The sequence below is a fragment of the Lissotriton helveticus genome, chromosome 5_1 (genome assembly GCF_964261635.1).
Source record: "Lissotriton helveticus chromosome 5_1, aLisHel1.1, whole genome shotgun sequence".
Taxonomy (NCBI): domain Eukaryota; kingdom Metazoa; phylum Chordata; class Amphibia; order Caudata; family Salamandridae; genus Lissotriton; species Lissotriton helveticus.
The window spans coordinates 1,540,875,460-1,540,897,583 of record NC_136065.1 but is presented as its reverse complement, the minus strand read 5'-3'; the positions used below and the strand labels follow the sequence as shown (position 1 = coordinate 1,540,897,583).

The 22,124-nt window shown below is 51.8% G+C and overlaps 1 protein-coding gene across 3 annotated transcripts in view; it reads left to right on the top strand.

The window, feature by feature from the left end:
* SLC60A1 (solute carrier family 60 member 1) overlaps positions 1-22,124 on the top strand; it is a 344,856-nt gene that overhangs the window by 218,658 nt on the left and 104,074 nt on the right. For all 3 annotated transcript variants that reach the window (XM_078644605.1, XM_078644607.1, XM_078644606.1), the window contains exon 2: positions 7,916-8,114. In XM_078644605.1, the coding sequence (XP_078500731.1) occupies positions 7,916-8,114 (199 nt within the window). The remainder of the gene's footprint in view (positions 1-7,915; positions 8,115-22,124) is intronic.

Genomic DNA, 22,124 nt, shown 5'->3' with positions numbered 1-22,124 from the left:
CTGGATTTCAGCCTCTGGACCTGAGGTGACTTCACTCCTCAAGCCCTCAACCCCCACTGATTGCCCTTACCTTACCCACTTTCTACACTGTGAGAGTCCCTGTTACTTTTCCAGACAGCTATCTTTAATTTGCGCAGTTACACCTACTACTTGCTTCCTGACACATTGCCCTTTTCCAACGCTGCTCACTATCCTACTGTTTGACTCAGATTTGTGATTCCCCTTCACTGCTATTTCTCCTGTTCTGCTGGCGCTTTGCCAAAACTCACTGCCAAAGCTCTTCGCCAACTTCTTTTCTCAAAAGCATTAACAGGCCAACGACCCCCTACGGCGCAAGCCACTTCTTCAGCGAATGACTCAACAAACCTGGATGTCATCCTTGTGGAATTAAAGTCCATCAAGGCTTTAACAACAGTTGAACATGTCAAAGGTGGCTGCTGAACTTCAGAGTCTTTGCAAGGATTGAGGGATTTTACCTCTTTTCAATCGTAACTTGCTTGCACCAATGCAAGGGGAATGGAATTGAAAGCAAGAATGGACCACTCTCCAGATCTGTCCTCTGAACTATGGAACCTACAACCAATGGTCACTGACCTGGAGGACCACAGCTGGTGCCACGACATCTGCCTTTTTAGGGTATCAGAACAGATGGAAGGCCCCAATGCCAGGCAATTCCTTGCTACATGGTTGCCAATCCTCTTAAATACCACCTTTGACCCACCCCTGGAGTTTTTAGAGGGGGAACTGCCTAAAGACCAGATGAGAATCCACTTTGGATAACCCACAACTGATTATAGCCTGTCTCCTGCCACATGAACAAGCATGTTCCAGTCTTCAAATGATCTGTCCCCACAATCCTTATCTCCATGATGGCAGGAGAATCCCGGTGTCAGCTGACTACTCCCTCAAAACCACTCTTCTCGTACGGCAGCTCCTGGCCAACAACCTGCCGCTAAACGCTAAAGGTATCTGCTATGGCCTTCTTGACCCAGCAATTATGCTCATTACACTTAACGGCACTAACCATAAATATTTTGACCCCACCCTCTAGGAATTATTCCTAGACATGGTTGAGGACCCCTCAATGGATGTAACGGGGACTCCTTCTGCGCACCATGTCATACCCTCTGGACCTGAGGTGACTTCACTCCTCAAGCCCTCTACCCCCCACTGATTGCCCTTACCTTACCCACTTTCTACACTGTGAGAGTCCCTGTTACTTTTCCAGACAGCTATCTTTGATTTGCGCAGTTACACCTACTACTTGCTTCCTGACACATTGCCCTTTTCCAATGCTCCTCACTATCCTACTGTTTGACTCAGATTTGTGATTTCCCTTCACTGCTATTTCTCCTGTTCTGCTGGAGCTTTGCCAAAACTCGCTGCCAAAGCTCTTCTCCAACTTCCTTTCTCAGAAGCATTAACAGGCCAACGACCACCTACTGCGCAAGCCACTTTTTCAGCAAATGACTCAACAAACCTTGATGTCATCCTTGCGGAACTAAAGTCCATCAAGGCTTTAACAACAGTTGAACATGTCAAAGGTGGCTGCGGTACTTAAGAGTCTTTGTGAGGATTTAGGGATTTTACCTCTTCACAATCGCAACTTGCTCGCACCAATGCAAGGGTAATGGAATTGAAAGCAAGAATGGACCACTCTCCAGATCTGGGCTCTGAACTATGGAACCTACAACCAAGGGTCACGGACCTGGAGGTCCACAGCTGGTGCCACGACATCTGCCTTTTTAGGGTACCAGAACAGAGGGAAGGCCCCAAAGCCAGGCAATTCCTTACTAAATGGCTGCCAACCTTCTTAAATACCATCTTTGACCCACCCCTGGTGTTTCAGAGGGGATCTGCCTAAAGACCAGATGAGAATCCACTTTGGATAACCCACACCTGATAATAGCCTGTCTCCTGCGCCATGAACAAGCTTGTTCCATCCTTCAAATGATCCATCCCCACAATCCTTATCTCCATGATGGCAGGAGAATCTCAGTGTCAGCTGACTACTCCCTCAAACCCACTCTTCTCATACGGCAGCTCCTGGCATTGAACCTTCAGCTAAACGCTAAAGGTCTCTGCTATGGCCTTCTTGACCCAGCAATTATGCTCATTACGCTCATTATTTTGACCGCACCCTCTTGGAATGGTTCCTAGACACGGTTGAGGACTCCTCGATGGATGTCACAGGGACTCCTTCTTCTGCACACTGTGACATACCCAGTGCAAGCCCTCCCCCACCACCTCTAGTGGCCTCAAAGAACTCCCAATATCCACATGGGGATCTATATCTCCAAAGCTTCAACTCCTGCAATCCCCACAGATGTAGTGGCTCCTCCCCTGGCGACAAGGATAAAGCTTGATCCTGTTAAAACTTAACAGAAATCGACCCGTCACTTCCTCTTGATTGCTCCAATGCAACTTTAGCTATGGCTTTCAATCTCCTACTTCTCAGGTCCGGTGTGGTTACTACTCCCTGACTAAAGTTTGCTCTGCTGTATTCACTGCCACATGCCTTCTTTTTCTCCTTTCCTTCTTGACTACAGACCAACTGTAAGCACATCCAAGAGCTATGAACATCTCAACTCACGTCACTCTAATGCTTGACTGATTCTGATATCGCCATGTCGACCTCTGCCTTTGCAGTACTCTCCCCCAACAATCAGGGCCTCAATAGCAACATCAAGCGCAAGAAAGAACTATACTTCCTGGCCTCCCATAACCCAAACATAGTGTTGCTTAGGGAACACATCGATTGGAAACGGAGTCCCAAAAGCTTGGGTAGAAACTGTACTTTATGCATGTGGTACACCCTTCAAGAAAGATAGCTCTGCTATGCTACTACACAAAACACTGGTTCCAGAGTAATATATCAACTTGGTCTGACAAGGAAGGGTTTTACGTGCTTGCCAAATTTGCCATGCTATCATGCCATCTCATTATGGAGAGCAACTATGTCCTGAATGGTCCTAAACTCACCTTCTTCTCTAGTCCTCATCAGCTGCTTGAAGTGTCCAGACAGACAGCAGCTCTGTTGCACAGAAACTGGAGCATTACCCAATCCTATCCTTGACCACAGAGGTTCCCCAGAGCTTAGACCCAGCAGACATTGAATAGTAATACTGACCTTGCTTAATGATCACTCTCTTTTAGATCACTGAAGGATTCTACATCCTGCCAGTAGCGGCCTGTGGAGTGAGTTCCGTGGGGCAGTGAGGCGGGGCGGGGTAGGGGAGGGGCAGGGTGGGGGTAATAAACACTGGAATATGGATGAATGGAAGTAAGTAAACAATTAAATAAAATGAATCTCGTTGCTCGCGCTGCATCGCGCGCAACGAAATTCGTTTATGTATTTAATTGTTTACTTACGTCCGTTCATCCATATTCCGGTGTTTACTACCCCCACCCTGCCCCTCCCCCGCCCCGCCTCACCGCCCCACGGAACTCCCTCCATGGGCCGCTACTGCATCCTGCAAACCGTGACTACACTTTCTATTCCCACAAGCATGCCTCAGAATCGAGGCTTGACTTCATTCTTTTTTTCGGGCACACTAGCCCCTAGATTCAAGGCCTGCAACATAATTCCGGACACTGTATCAGATCATTGTGAGCTAAAGGACGATGATGGATTAAACCCAGATCTGTGACTGGGGGTGAGTGTCTGAAAAGTTTCAGTGCTCCATCCATCGTCTCCTTGTGTTTGGACTGGATCAGATCATTTCCTCATTAGAGTGCTTCTGGACCTGACTATCATTTTCCTGCCCAGTGGTCTCTGTAAGATGTCAACTAGGAAGTTCAAAGACCCCAAGGTGAACCAACAAGACTTCCTGGAATCCAACAACGACTTTGTTGAATCTTGCCAGACTTTGTGGGAGGAGTGCAAGATACATATGAACGGTCATCTCACGAGGGAATCAACATTGCAAAAACCCCGGCTGTCTTCCACAACACAACAATTGGAAGATCAATCCTCTCTCTATGCACCCAACACAAGACAACTTCCAACAACTTGTCCAGGCCAATATGAACTTCAACTCATTATACTCCTCCCTGATGGAGAAAGAGCTGGCCCAAATCAAACACTGCCATTATGAGGTTGGTGATAAAGCCAGACATCAGTTAGCACCACAGCTCAAGCAGGCAGACTCCCAATGGGTCATCCAAGCCATTAAGACAGTCTAAGGTGTACACACAACTCCCCAATGAATCACACAGGGATGTCTTGCCTTTAACATGGAGTGCTACACAGCCCACGCGATAGAGGTGCCTAACACAATGGAACACACCTTTTTTGATAGCATGCCTCTGCCCCGCCTTACTGAGGAGGCTGTGATGTGCTAGAAGTGGATGTTTCGCCGCCAGAGATCCTGGAGGCTATGAAACACATGCACACATGTAAGGCCCCAGGGGACAACGGCTTCCCTATTGAGGGATTTCATATTCTACAAGATGAATGCTCTGCTCCAGGCCCCTCTGATAGCAAAGGGAAACTTCATCCCTTCACTCTCAGTTTAATTCAGTGACCATCATATTTCTTCCCAAACAAAATATTGACCCACAACTATGTGACCACTATAGGCCCATTTTGCTGATCAGTGCAGATCTGAAGATCTTAGCGAAGGTCCTAGCCCCAAGACTCTACAAATTCAGCCCCCTGCTGATCCACAAGTGACAAGTGGGTTTTGTGCCTGGGAGATCCTCTAATAATTATCTGTTCCTCACTTTATAGTGGGCTGGTTTCTGTGACTGCTTCATTCTGCTAGTCAAACTTCCCTACACCCTTCCTCCATCTGCTCGGATCAATAGTAATTGCCTCCTCTCGCTGCTCCTCTTCCTCCTGGCGCTTGAGCCCCTGCCGATCAAGATCTGAAAGGCTGCACAGATCTCAGGCATCCCAACACTTGCGTCTGAAAACAAACTCCTGGTTTTTTGCAGACAACATGCTTATGCTCCTCTTAAAGGTAGATACATCCTTCCCAGCACTTATGGCCCTGATGGCTGAGTGTGGCCACTTCTCTGGACACAAGATCAGCTGGGGAAAATTCAAGGCGTTCCTTCTGAACCGCCACACTCCTCTGAATTTGCTAGCCCATTCCTAGTGTCACTGGGTTGCTGGCATGTTAGCTTACATGGGGGGTTCTGAATCGGCAGTGATGTCCTTGCCACATCACATAAAAAAAAACATGGAACTTCTACTGGCCAGCACGACTCTAGACTTTAGAAAATAGTCCAATCTCTGCTTATCCTTCTGGGACTGCATCCAGATGATCAAAATAGTTATGGGGTCTGGATTCAACTACTTGTCTGACATGATCCCTGTGGGGGTCCAGAGACACCTACTATTACAACTGACCAAGATGATCAAGGACTACATCTGGGACGTACAGGAACCTCGCCTTCAACTTTCCAAACGGGAAGCTGAAATGGTGTCGGGGGGCCCTCCAACTCCCAGACATGAATCTTTACTGTAAACTGCACTGGCTGGCCGACCTAGCCTACTTTTACTCCAAGGACTTGGAAAGGCCGGGCTGGGTCTCCATCGAACAGCTAACCCTGATCCCCTATACAAGATCCTCACCCCAGGTAAATGTGCCATGAACCCACTGCTGCAGACAACAGTACAAATATGGGATCCTACACATAATCACCTAAAGGTCCACACCTGCTTCTGCAACAAGGCTCCTATTTGAAATAACAAAGCATTGCAAATAGGCGACAAAACAATCCATTGGACATCCTGGTCTGACAATTTCATCCTTATGGTAGACCCACTGCTTCAAAATGGTGCACTCAAATCATGTCCATCCCTCCAAGAAGAATTCCACCTCGACACCAGACAATACATGTGAAACCTGCAACTCTCCTACTGTGTATCTAGAGTCCTGTGGCCACTGCCGGAGGCCCTCTCGGATTATTTATTCATGATTACTTGCACCATTGAAGTTTCTACGCAGGAGTGGTTTCGAGACTGTATAAAATGTTGCTTGAAGTGCAAAATTCATGACCACTCGGACTACTCGTGAAAGAAAGTTACTATCCAAACAATGATTGGGATAAATTCCTGAACACCCAAGACCGAGGACTACAGGAAGCACGATTGAAATTCTGTTTTTTCAACTGGCACTGGTCTCGCTACAAATTCTCTTGAGCTAATCTTGCCCTGACACAAAAAAGCTGGGGATGTGCGCACCCCCACGGGGGCATCATACACCTAGTAACTACAGGAATGCTGCATTGACATTGTAGTGGCAGATTCCGCTCTATACAGATGACAATAACATAACATGAAGTGTTTCAAATCCACACCATTACCACTGGAATGTTGTACTAGATAATGCCAAATGCACGGAATTACCACAGAAATATTGCACGGTTGTGCGCCAAAAACACTGCATTATTATAGGAGTGAAGCGCTATTGTGTGTTAAACCAGCAGCACTGAATGGGGATACATGCACTGTGCCTCGAAATGCTTTCTAAATTGAAGGCTACCAGACAGTGCAGCTATCTGGGTTGCTTAAGTCTTCTTGGGAACATTCTGAAAGCTTCCCTGGGAATTCATTGTGCCCTTTGCTTACCATTAGCACTGTTGTTTGTAACTCACATTTGCTTGCTTTCAATTTGCTGGCTGTATTTGTTATAGGCTGTCCAGCTTGAGCTAGTACCTCCTGTGGAGCATAGCTGTTTTCAGAAAGTGAGCACTCGTGGAAGAATACAGTACACAGGCCCATAAATTGTGTTCTTATGTTGTATCATTTGCTGTGCATTCAAAGACAGAGGTAAACTGCCAGGCTCTGGCAGGCTCTGTCTACCAAGAGAGCTTGGTGCTTACTTTTCTTTCTCTGACTTCAAAGTGAGAGATAGGCTTTTTTGTAGCACACAACAAAATGTAAATCTGTAAATGAATTGTACAATTATTTCAGAATATATCAGAATTAGGAGAGCACAAATGAAGCACATGTTTTTGTAATTCTTAAGTGTGCTGGTAACATACATGTTAATACAATCGAAACATATCAGTACTCTAAGTGATGACATTTCCTCACATTACCATTTATGGGCTCTATAGTTTTATCAGCTAAACTCTGTCTGTACAAATTTGATTTTTATTTCAATTGAAAATGTGTTGTCTGTACTGGCAATGCACTACCACACTATGCATACTCCACTCTATCACACTACACCACTCCACTCTATGCCACTCCACTGTACGCCACTGTCCTTTACCTCACCCCACTCTGTGGCACTTAACTCTACAACACTCTACTCCCCTCTATGCCCCTCTATGGCACTCTAGGGCACTGTATGACACTCCACTCTACGACACTCCACTCTACGACACTCCACGGCACTCCAAAAAACTCTACTCTACTCTGTGCCACTTGACTCTATGACACTCTTTGCCCCTCCATTCCACTCCACTCTATTCCACTCCATTCTACAACACTCTACGCCACCCTCTCTATGTCATTCTATGCAACTTTACTCCTCTCTACACCACTCCACTCTGCTCCACTCTACTTTACGCTACTTCACTACACTCTCCTCTCCTTTATGCCACTCAGTTCTACGACACTCTACTTTATGACACACAGCTCTGCAAGACTTCACTGTACGACACTCCGTGACACTTCTCCACTGTATAGCACTCCACAACCCTTCACCCCACTCTACGACACTCCACAATGATTCACTCTACTCTATGCCACTCCACAACACTCTCCTCCCTAGTAACTGTTAACAGTGGTGTACAGCAGCCACACTGATGTACCACATGGCAAAAACACATTGGCGAAGCCAATAGCTCTTAGATAGGCATGACCTACCGGCTTTGCCAATTCTTGTTGGGTGTGGGTGACATCCTTTTCATTGCTCATATCCGTCCCCCAGCTCACTGAGACCTCTGATTGCAGGTTGAAGCAGTCGCTGACCATCCTCTTCCTCTCCTCCCTCGCCATCTCGCTTGTATTTGCCATCATCCCATTCTGCAACAATGTGGTGGCACTGGCTGTGGTGCTGGCTGTGGCAGGTCTGGCAATGGGAGGCATCGACACCATCTCCAACATGCAGCTCGTGCGGATCTACCAGAAGGACTCAGCCATCTTCTTGCAGGTCAGTGCATAACTTTTCCGATACGCACGGGCTTCTCTAAGGTGTCGTAACCCCGCTACATTCCCCAACCATGCACATTTTTGAGAGCTACTGAAACCCAGTAGCAAAAAAAAGTACATTGTCAGCTGGTACTTAAGGGAGGGAGACAGACATCATTGTGCAGCACTAAGGCCTACTGCCTGGTCATGGCAGGGTTGGGATCTTGTGAAGACTCACTGTTGTGCAACAGTGGTGCATCGTAGCTAGTCTGAGTATGATACGTGTTGGTTTTTAATTGGGGAAGTGGCACATGCCTTTGTGACAACGTGAAATTTAGTGGCAACCTAGCACATGGCATGGATTCTGATTGTGGGGCATCATGGCGGACATCTTGGCAGAGGCATCTCCTGCTGTATCACTAGATTGATTAATTTCCACCAGAGTATCTGTAAATTGCTTTTGAAATACAGGAGGAGCAGGTAGAACCTGGTGCTGCTATATGAAGGGGGATTGATAATGTGAGGCCATTTAGATAGATTATTGTTAGACGGGGACCCTGAGGGTCGGCCGGATACCGAGGGAGAGATCCCCGGGGGGGGACCGTCTCCGGCGATCGTACAGACAAGTTACCTCCCTCCCCACAAACAGGCACCACACCAAGTCGAGTTCAAGGCTTTATATAAGGTTCTTAAGGCAAGGATATCAGCGATACAGGATATCTTGGACCCGGGGGTCCTCTCACTTCTAGTCTCTGTAGGGAAAGGGGGTAGCGGGACAGTCTTGGTACCGGATCGGTACAGGTAGAGGTAAAAAGGCGAGCTCACAATCCTCGAGCTGGAGTGTCTGTGGATCGGGCCGCGGCAGCGCCAGCAGGCCAAGGTGATAGTCTCATAAAGCAGAGGGCCGCGGCAGCGCCAGCCGGCCAAGACGATGGTTTCACGAGGCAGAGGGCCGCGGCAGCGCCAGCAGGCCAAGACGATGGTTTCACGAGGCAGAGGGCCGCGGCAGCGCCAGCAGGCCAAGACGATGGTTTCACGAGGCAGAGGGCCGCGGCAGCGCCAGCAGGCCAAGACGATGGTTTCACGAGGCAGAGGGCCGCGGCAGCGCCAGCAGGCCAAGACGATGGTTTCACGAGGCAGAGGGCCGCGGCAGCGCCAGCAGGCCAAGTCGATGGTTTCACGAGGCAGAGGGCCGCGGCAGCGCCAGCAGGCCAAGTCGATGGTTTCACGGGGCAGAGGGCCGCGGCAGCGCCAGCAGGCCAAGTCACGGATGAGTTCTTCTCGGGTCTCTCGACTCCAGGATACCACTGCCTTCCTGGTCTGGTCCTGCCCCAGTTATAGGTCTGGTCCCCTTTGATGTCCGGACCCTCGCGCCTGGGGGCCGGGAGGTCCGGGATGAGGGAGTCCAGACACCCAGCAGGGGGGTGGAGCCAGCGCCCAGGGCGGCCGGGGGTGATCGACACCTGGCGGAGGAGAGCCGTTGACGATTCCTTCTCCCATTGACTCGCCAAGTGGTCACTCTGCCTCCTGGGAGGATGGTGGGGCCTCGATGTCGGGGCCGGCCGGGCCCGGGGTTAGGGTCGAGTTGAGGCCACGCGGCCTCGTGCTGCAGTGCCCCAAGATGGCGGCCGGGTCGATGTCGTGGGATAGATGGTGACCCGGGCCAGCTGGGTCCGGAGCTGGTGTCTTGTAGTGGAGGGATTGCAGGGTACTTCGGGTGGTCGTTGGTGGACTCTGGCTGGGGATGCAGGGAGAGCCAGGGTCCTGGTCCCATTGCGGGGAGGGGGGACAGCTCGAACATGCGGCCTGTCCAACATGCGTCCCCCCCAGCTGAAGGCGGGGAGAGTCAGCCATCTTCCTGGGGACTCTCCTCGCTGAGGCGGAAAAAGCGTGACAGGCCGTCGGCGTTGGCGTGGTCCTGGCCTGGACGATGTTCCACCGTGAAGTCCATCCCCTGCAGGGAGATGGACCAGCGCAACAGCTTCGGGTTCTCCCCCCGCATTTGCATCAGCCATTGCAGGGGTCGGTGGTCTGTTTGCACCCGGAAGTGGGTGCCGAAGAGGTATGGCCGGAGCTTCTTGAGTGCCCAGACTACGGCGAAGGCCTCCCTCTCAATGGTGCTCCAGCGCTGTTCTCGGGGCAAGAGGCGTCTGCTGATGAAGACCACCGGATGGTCGACCCCTTCGGCGTTGAGTTGGAAGAGGACGGCCCCCACACCATGATCGGAGGCGTCCGTCTGCACAATGAATTCCCGGCTGTAGTCGGGAGCCTGGAGCACGGGGGCCGTGCACATGGCGGTCTTTAGCTTCTCGAAGGCTGATTGGCAGTCCGGGGTCCAGTTGACGGTTTTGGGGCTCTTTTTGGAGGTGAGCTCTGTGAGGGGCCCCACGATGCTGCCATAGTCCTTCACGAACCGCCGGTAGTATCCGGTGAGCCCCAGGAAGGCCCGGACCTCCGTTTGGCTCGTAGGGGGTTGCCAGGCCTGGATGGCAGCAATCTTGAGTTGGAGAGGGGCCACCAGCCCGCTTCCCACTTGGTGTCCCAGGTAGGTCACGGACCCTTGGCCAACTTGGCACTTGCTGGCCTTGATGGTGAGCCCGGCTTGCTGGAGGGCGTGTAGAACCTCCCGCAGGTGGCGGAGGTGGTCGGTCCACTGGTGGCTGTACACAGCAATGTCGTCCAGGTAGGCGGCGCTGAAGTCTTCCAGGCCCGCCAGTACCTGGTTTACCAGCCGTTGGAACGTTGCCGGGGCGTTTTTCATGCCGAAGGGCATGACTTTAAAGTGGTAGTGCCCGTCTGGGGTAGAGAAGGCGGATCGTTCTTGGGCCCTAGGGGTGAGGCCGATCTGCCAGTAGCCCGCTGTTAGGTCGAAGATGCTCAGGTAGCGGGCGGCCCCCATCCGGTCAATTAGCTCGTCTGCCCGGGGGATGGGATGAGCGTCGGTCCGGGTAACTGCATTCAGCCCTCGATAGTCCACGCAGAACCGGAGCTCAGGGGCAACGCCCGGGGCAGCTGCCTTGGGAACCAGGACGACTGGGCTCGCCCAGGGACTGTCTGAGGGTTCGATCACTCCTAGGGTCAGCATCTTGGACACCTCGGTCTGGATGCAGGCTCGTACCCGGTCTGGTACGCGGTATGCTCGGTGTCGAATAGGAGGGCTGTCCCCGGTGTCCACATCGTGGAGGCACCAGGGGGTGACTCCGGGGGTGAGGGAGAACAGGGAGGCGAACTGCCTCAGGAGCGTTTGGCAGTCTTGGCGTTGCTCCGGGGACAGGGCCTCGGAGAGCTGGACCCCTTCCACTGAGCCATCCTGCTCGAGGGCCCTCAGTAAGTCCGGAAGGGGTTCGGAGTCTTCTTCTGTCCCAGTATCGGTAGCCATTAGGAGGCTGAGTTCGGATCGCACAAAATGGGGTTTGAGCCTGTTGGCATGGAGGACCCGTAGGGGGTTCCGGGCAGTCTCCATGTCGATTAAATAGGTGACGGGCCCCTTGCGTTCGATTACCTTGAAGGGCCCGGACCATCTGTCTTGGAGGGCACAGGGCTCAACCGGGGACATCACCCAGACCTGTTGTCCAGGTTCGAACTCAATGGAGGACGTGTGCTGATCGTACCACCTCTTCATGTCCTCCTGACTGGCCTCGAGGTTGGCTTTGGCGGTGTCTCGGAACCGCCGGGTCTGGTTGCGGAGAGCCAGGAGATACCGGTAGATATCCGGGGGAGTTTTCTGGGGGGGCTGCTCCCAACCTTCCTTGACTAGGCTGAGGGGGCCCCGGACGGGGTGTCCGTACAGTAGTTCAAAGGGGCTGAAGCCGAGGGACTTCTGCGGGACCTCCCGATAGGCAAACAGGAGGCATGGCAGCAGTACGTCCCACTGGCGTCGAAGGGGTTCTTCTAGACCCATAATCATCCCCTTGAGGGTGCGGTTGAATCTCTCGACCAGTCCGTTTCCTTGCGGGTGATAGGGGGTCGTGAATTTGTAGGTGACCCCGCATTGCTGCCAGAGGGACTTCATATATCTGGAGATAAAGTTCGTGCCCCTGTCACTGACGACCTCCCGGGGGAACCCCACCCGGGAGAAGATCCCCATCAGGGCCCGGCCCACCACGGGGGCCGTCACAGTCCGAAGAGGGATGGCCTCGGGATAGCGGGTGGCGTGGTCTACAAGGACCAGGATGAACCGGTGTCCTTGGGCTGTTCGAGGGTCGAGGGGCCCCACAATGTCTATTCCCACTCGTTCAAACGGGGTGGTGACGACAGGAAAGGGTTGTAATGGTGCTTTGATTTTTCGGCCACTTTTTCCGCTGGCCTGGCAGGTGGGGCAGGCCTTGCAGTGGTTGGTGACATCCTTCCGCATGTGGGGCCAGAAAAAATGGGTCACCAGGCGGTCGTAGGTTTTATCCTGCCCCAGGTGTCCGGCAAGGGGGACATCGTGGGCTAAGTTCAGGAGGAAGTCTCGGAAGCGAAGGGGCACCACCAGCACCCGACTGGCCCCTAGTTCTGCAATTTTCTGCTCGCTGTAGAGCAGGTCTTGGTCCCAGTAGATCCAGTGGGCCCCCGAGGTATCCCCGGTGCTCTGGGCCAGGGCTTGCTGCCGGAGTCCTTCGAGAGAAGGACAGGTTTTTTGCTCGGCCCGGAATTGTTCCTGCGTGGGGCCTCCCTCCTGCCGCCATTGTGCCAGGTCAGGGACGTCCCGAAGCTGGTCGGGTCCTTCTTCGGTTTGGGTCAAGGGAATGGCTTCTGGGGCGGCCTCCTCTGGGATGAGCGCGGGAGGAGGTTCTGGCCACTCGGGCTCTTCTGGGCTGGGGACCGCGCGGGCGGTCATGGACCGGGTCGTGACGCAGACCCATTCGGGGAGGCCAAGCATCCCCAGGTGCTCCCTCCGTTCGACAGCTGCCCAGGGAGAGCTTTCAAGGTCGTTTCCTAGGAGGCAGTCCACGGGGGCATCATCGCGGACAGTTACTTTTAACATCCCTGTTACTCCTCCCCACTCGAAGGGGACGCAGGCCATGTGGCATAGGCTTTCGGAGTTGTCGGCTGATCGAACAGGGCAAAGAATGTTCGGCAAGATTTGGTCTGGAGTGACGAGGTGGCGTCGGACCGCCGTTACACTGGCCCCGGTGTCGCGGAGGGCTTCCGCCCGGCGGCCATTGATGTTGACCCATTGACCGTACTTCTGTGTGTTGGCGGGAAGGGGGGCCCGCGGAATCATGTCTCTCTCCCCTAAGCAGACCAGTGCCATGGCGGCGGGTGCCCATTCAGAGGGATCGGTCTCGTACTCCTCTTGGTCTTCCGGGATTATTTCTTCCCCTAGGGCCGCCGCTGCAACTTGGCGGGGAGTAGTGTTCGGATTCTTTGGGCAGTTGGGATCACTGGCGTAGTGGCCGGGTCGCTGGCACCTGTGGCACGTAATGTTGGCCCGGAAACCGGCCCGGACGGCAGGGCTTCCCCGGCCAACCGGGGTCGAGGGGTTTCTGGGGGGTGACGAGGGGCCGGGGTCTCTCCCCCGACCCTGACTTCCTCCTCCCCCTCGGGGGCGATACGATCTGGATACTTCGCTGGGTGCGCTCCGGCCAACTCGGGTGCTTTCCCACCGGTCGGCTTCGGCGGCGAGTTGTCGAGGGTCGGTTAGCTTGCTGTCCAGGAGGTGTTGCCGCAGCTCCACGAAGCAGTTGTTCGACAGGTGTTCCCATACGATAAGGTCAAAGAGTTGTTCGTAGGTGGTTACTTTGTTGCCCTTGATCCACCCCTCGAAGGCTCGGCTAAAAAAGTTCACGTACTCCACCCAAGTTGTACCCGGAATCCGTTTGCAGTCGCGGAACCGTTGGCGGTACATCTCAGGTGTGAGCCCGTATCGAGTGAGGAGGGCGGCCTTCATGTGGTCGTAGGAGGTCATCAGCTGGTCCGGGAGTTGCAGCAGGGCGTCCCGCCCTTCGTTGACAAACCTCCCCCATAATCCGGCTCCCCAATCGCTTCGGGGAATCCGGTGGGAGGTCATTGCCACCTCATAGGCTTTAAACCACTGCTGGATATTATCGTTCTTGTGGTATTCCCGGATGACATCTTTGGGGATGTGAACCTTGGGTTCGGTCGAGGCAGACGGGGTCGGTCGTTCGGGGAGCCCGAGGTCTTTATTCTGTTTCTGGATCTCCAGTGCTTTGAGATTGCGCTCATGTTCGTACTCTAGTCTCTTTTCCTCTAGCTCCCTCTGTCTTTGCTTGTCTTCCCGCTCTTCCCTGAGCCGTAAGTGTTCCAGGGTTATTTTTTGTTCTGCCAGCTTGAGTTCCCCATCCAAGCGAAGTCGGGCAAGTTCTAATTCGTGGAGTCTGGTTTTTTCTCTTTCTCGGATCTCTTCCAGGGAGAGATCCGCTCTTTCTTTAGTTGGTGCGGGGCTCGTTTCGGTTGTTTGTGTTCGGGGTACGGCCGTACTCGTTTCTGCCCAAGCTTCTAGGGCTCGTTTGAAGTCTTCCTTTGTGCTAAGACCTGTGGTTGGAAGTCCAAGTTCTATGCAATATTGCTTCAGTTCCCGGTGGTTGTAGTCTTCCAATTTTTCCATCTGAAATTTTTCCGTTGTTCCGCTCTCTATTGACATGGTTGTTGTGTGTGGTGGGGCGAGTGACTTTCTGTACGATTATGCGTAGGTTCGGATCCCGTCGCTGGCCACCAAGGTTAGACGGGGACCCTGAGGGTCGGCCGGATACCGAGGGAGAGATCCCCGGGGGGGGGACCGTCTCCGGCGATCGTACAGACAAGTTACCTCCCTCCCCACAAACAGGCACCACACCAAGTCGAGTTCAAGGCTTTATATAAGGTTCTTAAGGCAAGGATATCAGCGATACAGGATATCTTGGACCCGGGGGTCCTCTCACTTCTAGTCTCTGTAGGGAAAGGGGGTAGCGGGACAGTCTTGGTACCGGATCGGTACAGGTAGGGGTAAAAAGGCGAGCTCACAATCCTCGAGCTGGAGTGTCTGTGGATCGGGCCGCGGCAGCGCCAGCAGGCCAAGGTGATAGTCTCATAAAGCAGAGGGCCGCGGCAGCGCCAGCCGGCCAAGACGATGGTTTCACGAGGCAGAGGGCCGCGGCAGCGCCAGCAGGCCAAGACGATGGTTTCACGAGGCAGAGGGCCGCGGCAGCGCCAGCAGGCCAAGACGATGGTTTCACGAGGCAGAGGGCCGCGGCAGCGCCAGCAGGCCAAGACGATGGTTTCACGAGGCAGAGGGCCGCGGCAGCGCCAGCAGGCCAAGACGATGGTTTCACGAGGCAGAGGGCCGCGGCAGCGCCAGCAGGCCAAGTCGATGGTTTCACGAGGCAGAGGGCCGCGGCAGCGCCAGCAGGCCAAGTCGATGGTTTCACGGGGCAGAGGGCCGCGGCAGCGCCAGCAGGCCAAGTCACGGATGAGTTCTTCTCGGGTCTCTCGACTCCAGGATACCACTGCCTTCCTGGTCTGGTCCTGCCCCAGTTATAGGTCTGGTCCCCTTTGATGTCCGGACCCTCGCGCCTGGGGGCCGGGAGGTCCGGGATGAGGGAGTCCAGACACCCAGCAGGGGGGTGGAGCCAGCGCCCAGGGCGGCCGGGGGTGATCGACACCTGGCGGAGGAGAGCCGTTGACGATTCCTTCTCCCATTGACTCGCCAAGTGGTCACTCTGCCTCCTGGGAGGATGGTGGGGCCTCGATGTCGGGGCCGGCCGGGCCCGGGGTTAGGGTCGAGTTGAGGCCACGCGGCCTCGTGCTGCAGTGCCCCAAGATGGCGGCCGGGTCGATGTCGTGGGGTAGATGGTGACCCGGGCCAGCTGGGTCCGGAGCTGGTGTCTTGTAGTGGAGGGATTGCAGGGTACTTCGGGTGGTCGTTGGTGGACTCTGGCTGGGGATGCAGGGAGAGCCAGGGTCCTGGTCCCATTGCGGGGAGGGGGGACAGCTCGAACATGCGGCCTGTCCAACAATTATGGATAGCTGTTGGATGTTGGACAGATGAAAATAATATTGACACATCAATGTTTTTGATCGTTTGTTAAAATGAGGCGTTTTTCTCATTTTGGGGCCTCAAACAGTTGAAGTGATATGGGAGCTTGGAGGGATGGAGGACAGCTATTGTAGTGTCAATTATCGTTTAGTATGTAGGTTCGATTATAGAGGAGGAAACTCTCCAGTAAAATAGCTTTAGGATAGCTAACAATATTCAATAGTTTATCTAACTTCTACAGGAAAATATCATATGTGCACTCAGATGTTAAAGACGTATTGTTGTCATCGTATGAGGTAACAAAAAAAACAATTTCACAATAAAATTAAATACTCTGTGATTAAAATCGTACTAGTGACAGTAATAAAAGAGCAACACTTTATTTAGAAACAATGGTCAACAGTCATTATTGGGTGGGTATCAGACTCTATTCCCTCTGTCCCTGCTGGTCTAATCTGGTGATGCTCAACATTCTGTATGACCAGCCGGGCTGCAGTATCATTTGCTCAGCAGTGATCTGGGCCTACCCTTGCCAGCATGCCTCTATTTGATCGTACAGATGGTTGACCATGTGAACCAGCTATACAACACTACTGCAAAGTGAATACCAAATACAATGACGAGGGTCACACGTTGTGTGCACTGGTGAGAATTTTCAGTGTAAATAATACTGACAATTTTTCTTAATTGACGCCCAACTTCCTGTGGCCCACCACCAAGACCACTTCCTTTAAGAAATATTTTTTTAAATAAGGAACACACTCATTATAATGAGTGCGCCCTTTCTTTAAAACAATACTACTGCAAAGTGTATTGTTGTTTTATATCTCCTATAACTTAGTGCGAGTATGTCAGTAGGTTTTTTAAATATTGGCAGTAACCTCCTTTTTTGCCTTATACTACTTGGTCCTGTTGGATCTCATTGGATTGATCCCAACATTACCTTTAAGTACATGTCATGTTATACTTAAGGCTGATTCTACAACACAAAGAGAAATGTCCCTTCAGCTATATGATTTAAGGAGGCTCTTCGTCTAGCTTATTGTAAGAGAAAAAAAATGGCAGCACTGCTGCTTCCGTCCTACTAAACATATTTCTGTGAATTCCACAAATAACATACTTAAGCGCCAAAAGGTGGTCAATTACTTCAATTTCTTACGAAATTATTAGGATGCACATTAAAGCAGGCGAAGAAGACCCACTTACAAAACGTATAACAAATGCATTAACTATTACAAAACGAGTAAACAAAAAGACAAAAAAATAGAGGCCTTAAAACAGGTTTTCAGAGTCCATCAGCAAGAAGTACATACTTCACTGTTCCTGCGGTCAGCCTTCTTGCTGGTAAAGTCGGCCTCTCGCTCCTTTTGAACAAATCCTCACATCCATCACCAGGACGAGGTGTGGGTCATAGATGTAATCTATATCTTTACAACCCCACCTATGATGTCCCATGTTGGAACCAGTTCTTTTAAGTTGGCTGAAGGGATTCCCCAGCTAGGCAGATCCTACCGCTCCCGTCAAGGGTGGGTGATTACACTCGCTGTTTAACATGTACTCACTCTTGGGTAGCTTGGCACAGAGCAATCAGGCTTTCCTCAGAGGCAGTGTGTAAAGCGAAGGCACAGCAGTCACTCGCGATAAATACACTGAGTGTCACAACAGAGACTTCACACAGGATGTATGTAAATAACGTTTATATTCAATCATTATAACATGAACATCATGTACTTTGAGGCATAAATCACATATGGAAATATTATTAGCAATACTAGGCTCACTCGTATTGCTATAATATCAATAGTATGCACTCTGTGGACACTTCCTCATCTAACCCCCATAGAGAGGGAGTGCACCCTTATGCAGTGTGACAAGCTGTCCACCCGAGGTCCACCCAAGCAATCCTGATGCTACAGTCCAACACAGTTATAGGGTACACCCTCGGACACAACGATATCAAAGTTATGTACTTACAAGAAATAAGAACACTTTTGATCAGCTCTGTGGGTCAGAGCCATGCAGGTAAACCCAATGTCAAATTTATTGTGCTTTTGGCACCACAGGCCAGTGTCGTGAATCACAGGTGGCCCGCTGACTATCACTCCCAGTCACACACTCACTCGCACTACTACACAATGCAACAGGTACTAGCCCAGTCCGCATGAAACACTCTCGCACACATACCCACTAAGCACCCTTATGCGGTGCTACTGGTACAGCAGCAGCTCAATGGATAACACCCTGCAGACACCGTGGAGACAGCCTCCCTTCACCCTTTGCTTCATCCCTATTGTCCTATACCCCCAGATGGAAGATAACCAGCACCAAGCAATTCAGTTTCCAAACGCGATGAGTTGCAAATTCCGCACCTCCCTGAAAAGGAGGCACAGCAACTGGGGCACTTTGAACTAGGTTGCACCAGGCAATTCTGGTCACAAACATCAAAGAGATGCAACTCGGTACCTCCCTGGAAATGCGGCACTATGCCCGGTGCGCGATGATACAAGTTGCACCAGACCAGTCTGGTCACACACAGGCGCAAGTTCAGTAGAGCGGCATGGTGTAGAATGAGGCACCTCTCAGGGTCGCACCCTGTGAATCGGACATCGCATGCAAAAAGCATGCATTTAGCGTGTCGCACGAAAGAGACGCAGCACAATCTGCGAATCCGGCCAGGCAAAGTCCCGCAACTGATGAATCTGTTCACCGCCAACTAGACACTTATGAGTGTCATGATTCCCACAGTACATTAACCAAACACCTTAGATGCGGGCAACATTTCTGCGGCTCAGCACTGGGTAATCCGGTCTCCAAACACAAGTCTTAATTCCCCGTTCGCACCACACTACCAATTGGGATTTAGTAGCCAAGGTCTGCACTTGAGAGGGCACTGCTCTCCAGATGTCCCTGGTAGATGGTGTAGGTGGTATGCAATGGTTACCACGCATTTTTTACAACGCGGTACCGTTACCACGCTACTTTTACCACGCAAGTCGTTACCACGACTTGCGCTGGGGGGCGCTCCAGGATAGTAAATTGTTTAATTTACTATCCAACTCCTTCCCTAGAGTCCACGGGGACTGGAGTTGGAATAGTAAATAAAAAATTTTACTATCCAGCGCCCCTCCACGCAAGTCGTGGTAACGACTTGCGTGGTAAAAGTAGCGTTGTAACGGTACGCGTTGTAAAAGAACGCGTGGTACCGTCATACATCCGGTGTAGGTCCGTCGTGAGAGATCTTTTATGTCCCTGATATCTCTGGGAGAACAAGAGGCCTGCGTTCGGGTCTTTGGAGAGCACAATTCAGGGTGCCACACTTCTGCAGCACATTGACCCAGGCCAGCCACTATTCATAATGTTATCCTCCATGTGCACAACAGAGTCCTCTTGCAAAGTGCAGCATGCAGTCTGGGTTCTGAGGCCCACATCCCACAACTGTATCTCACCCTTTGCTGAATAATGGCACCCATAGTTATACTGTCATGTGTCTTTGAAGTTTGGGGTAGATTAGTGAGTTTCCCTTTGAACCACAGATGTCTCCCCTAACATGTAGGCCTGTTTGGATTAGGGCCATTGAATTCCGATCTTAATCTTTAGTGGGGCGATGATCCGGCCTCTGGAGGCTAAGTGTCACAACCTCTATTTTCAATCTATACCATTCGGCACTCAAATGGCAAAGGTCTGCCATTCCTGTGGGATGCCCATTGTTTATGGCTGTTGTGTGGGAAATGCACAGATGAGTTCCCTCTGACCCCTGGGACTCTTGGAGCATAGAAATGTCCATATTCTAAAAGTGGCATTTCTAAGCGAGTTACGCCAAAACCCCCTTTACCAATGGAAATGGTTTGGCACTGCAAATCCATTGATTTGAAACATCATTAGGCTACTCCACTGCAATCCACTATTGCAGTCTGAAGTAATATCAACCACCTTTCCATGTTAACCTATGGGAAGAGCAGGCCTCATAGATAGTAAGAACACACATAGGTATTCCTCACTACCTGGGCGCACATTCGCTAGAGCACACACCGACCTGCAATGGCAAGTGGGACACAGAGCCGGACTGAGAACCAAAACCGGCCCTGGAAAAGTGCTCGGCCAGCCCCCTGGGGTGCGACCGAGCTCTTTGCCGGGGCCGGTTTTCGGCCGATTTTGTTACAGGGCCGATTTTGCAGCTATGCTGCAAAAACGGCCCTGTAACAAAAACGGCCCCCAGGGACCAAAACTAGCCCCCACCCTTGCGGCGCACCGGGGGATTGCCCGGTGCCCGCAACGGCCAGTCCGGGACTGGTGGGACAGAGTTCCCAGAACCAGGGGTGCATGTGATCCCGGCCAAGTCTGCACAGCAGACTGGACACAGTTTCAACTAATATGTATGTTTGTGTGTACTCACACGCCTGCATTGGCAGGCAGCACAAGCCATCACTGGCACCAGAGTTGTGGGTGCACACTTACTGAGGCCCACAATGGCAAGCTGATCATGAATTTGCTCACAATAGATACCAACAATGACAGATCCTCCGTGTTTTAGAACATTGAATTAGCATCACTTACCAAAACGGATAGGAAGGGCACATGCACCTTCATGCAGCCAGGCCCTAGCACCTTGAATGTAAGTGCGCCAACATAGGCCTGCACTGGCAGGCCTGACCTGGAGGTTGGAACACCGGGGAGGCAGATATGCGCTTAGCATCCCGCAATGGCAGGCTGGGCACCTATCCACAATGCCAGAGGTGTCAGTGCACATCCGCCAGCCTGCAACGCCAGGCAGGACACGTATTCGAAACAACACCAGGGTCAGGGCGCACACCCCGGTCTGCGTTGGCAGACCAGCCCAAGTTTCGGAATGTCGTGTTAGTGCCTCTTCCTAATCTGTGTAGGAAGGCGACCACACTTCGGCATTGCCTTGACAGTGATGACATGCTCTGGGCCCGGAGGACACACAAGAGAATTGGCAACACCCCAGGAGGCTCCCATGGGAAGAGCCGAACTCCAAGGCAGGGGAAGCTCCCTTTGGAGGGTTCCTCTTTAACTGTGGCTGGGAACATCCATTTTCACCCGCCAACCGTTCAGCCTACCACCACCCCTGGCGCCCATCAGGGCATCCCTGGGGGGTGCCATCGTGGTATAGGATGACCCACTCAGGGTTGGCTGAGGCGTAAGTGAGGCCAGCCTAGGCAGGGGCGCAAATGCGCCCCACAGGTTTTCAATGGCAGTCCCAATACAGGTTTGACAGGCTATCCGGTGGGTGGCACAATTAGTGCTATGTCCCACTACTGCCCAGTGCTGTCCCCACCCCAGGTATTTGGTGTACCCGTTCACAGTGAGTACAAAGGTAAGCACCAAAACCCATCGCGTATGAACCCCCAGCCCAAATACGGGCGGGCAGGTGGACAAATGCACATTCCCCCTGAAGTACAGTGGGAAGTTGCCCAGATTCCTAAGGTTAGGTGGAGATAGTCGGCAAAGACTAGGAGGAAAAAGTGAAACTTTTTTTGGGCAATTTCTGCTAAGAAGGCCATTACCAACACCTTGTGTGAGCTCATCATATTGAATGAGCTTTAGTTAATCACTGCTTCACTGCCAAAAGATATCCTTTACCAAAATGAAATAAGTTTACTGGGATCTTATGCTGGATCAAATTTGGAAAGACCAAAATGAGGGGAGCGCCACTGAGAAATTCCTTAGTCACAAGCACTGTTTTACCTTTGAACCATACCTGGATAGGATATGCCCTGCCCAATCGAAAAGTCTGTATCTAAAGTTCAGAATCAGCAACTTGCCACTAAACTCTTTCACTACTAAATGGGACAAAAAATGCCCCTTAACTTCCGCTTGCCCTTTTGCCCACAGTTTGAAGAAAATGTGGATAATTGTATTTTTTCTGTTCCAGTTACACTCTCCCACGGAAGAAATGGATCATCCCTGTATGCAAGTTATTGGATGTTATCCAATACTGGGAAGCATCTAGGATATTAAGACACGACACAAAAGAGTACATTGTGTTTGCTGTTTCTAGATTCCTAACGTGGGCATGGAGAAAAAGGTCAAATAAGTTATCCCAGACAGTCT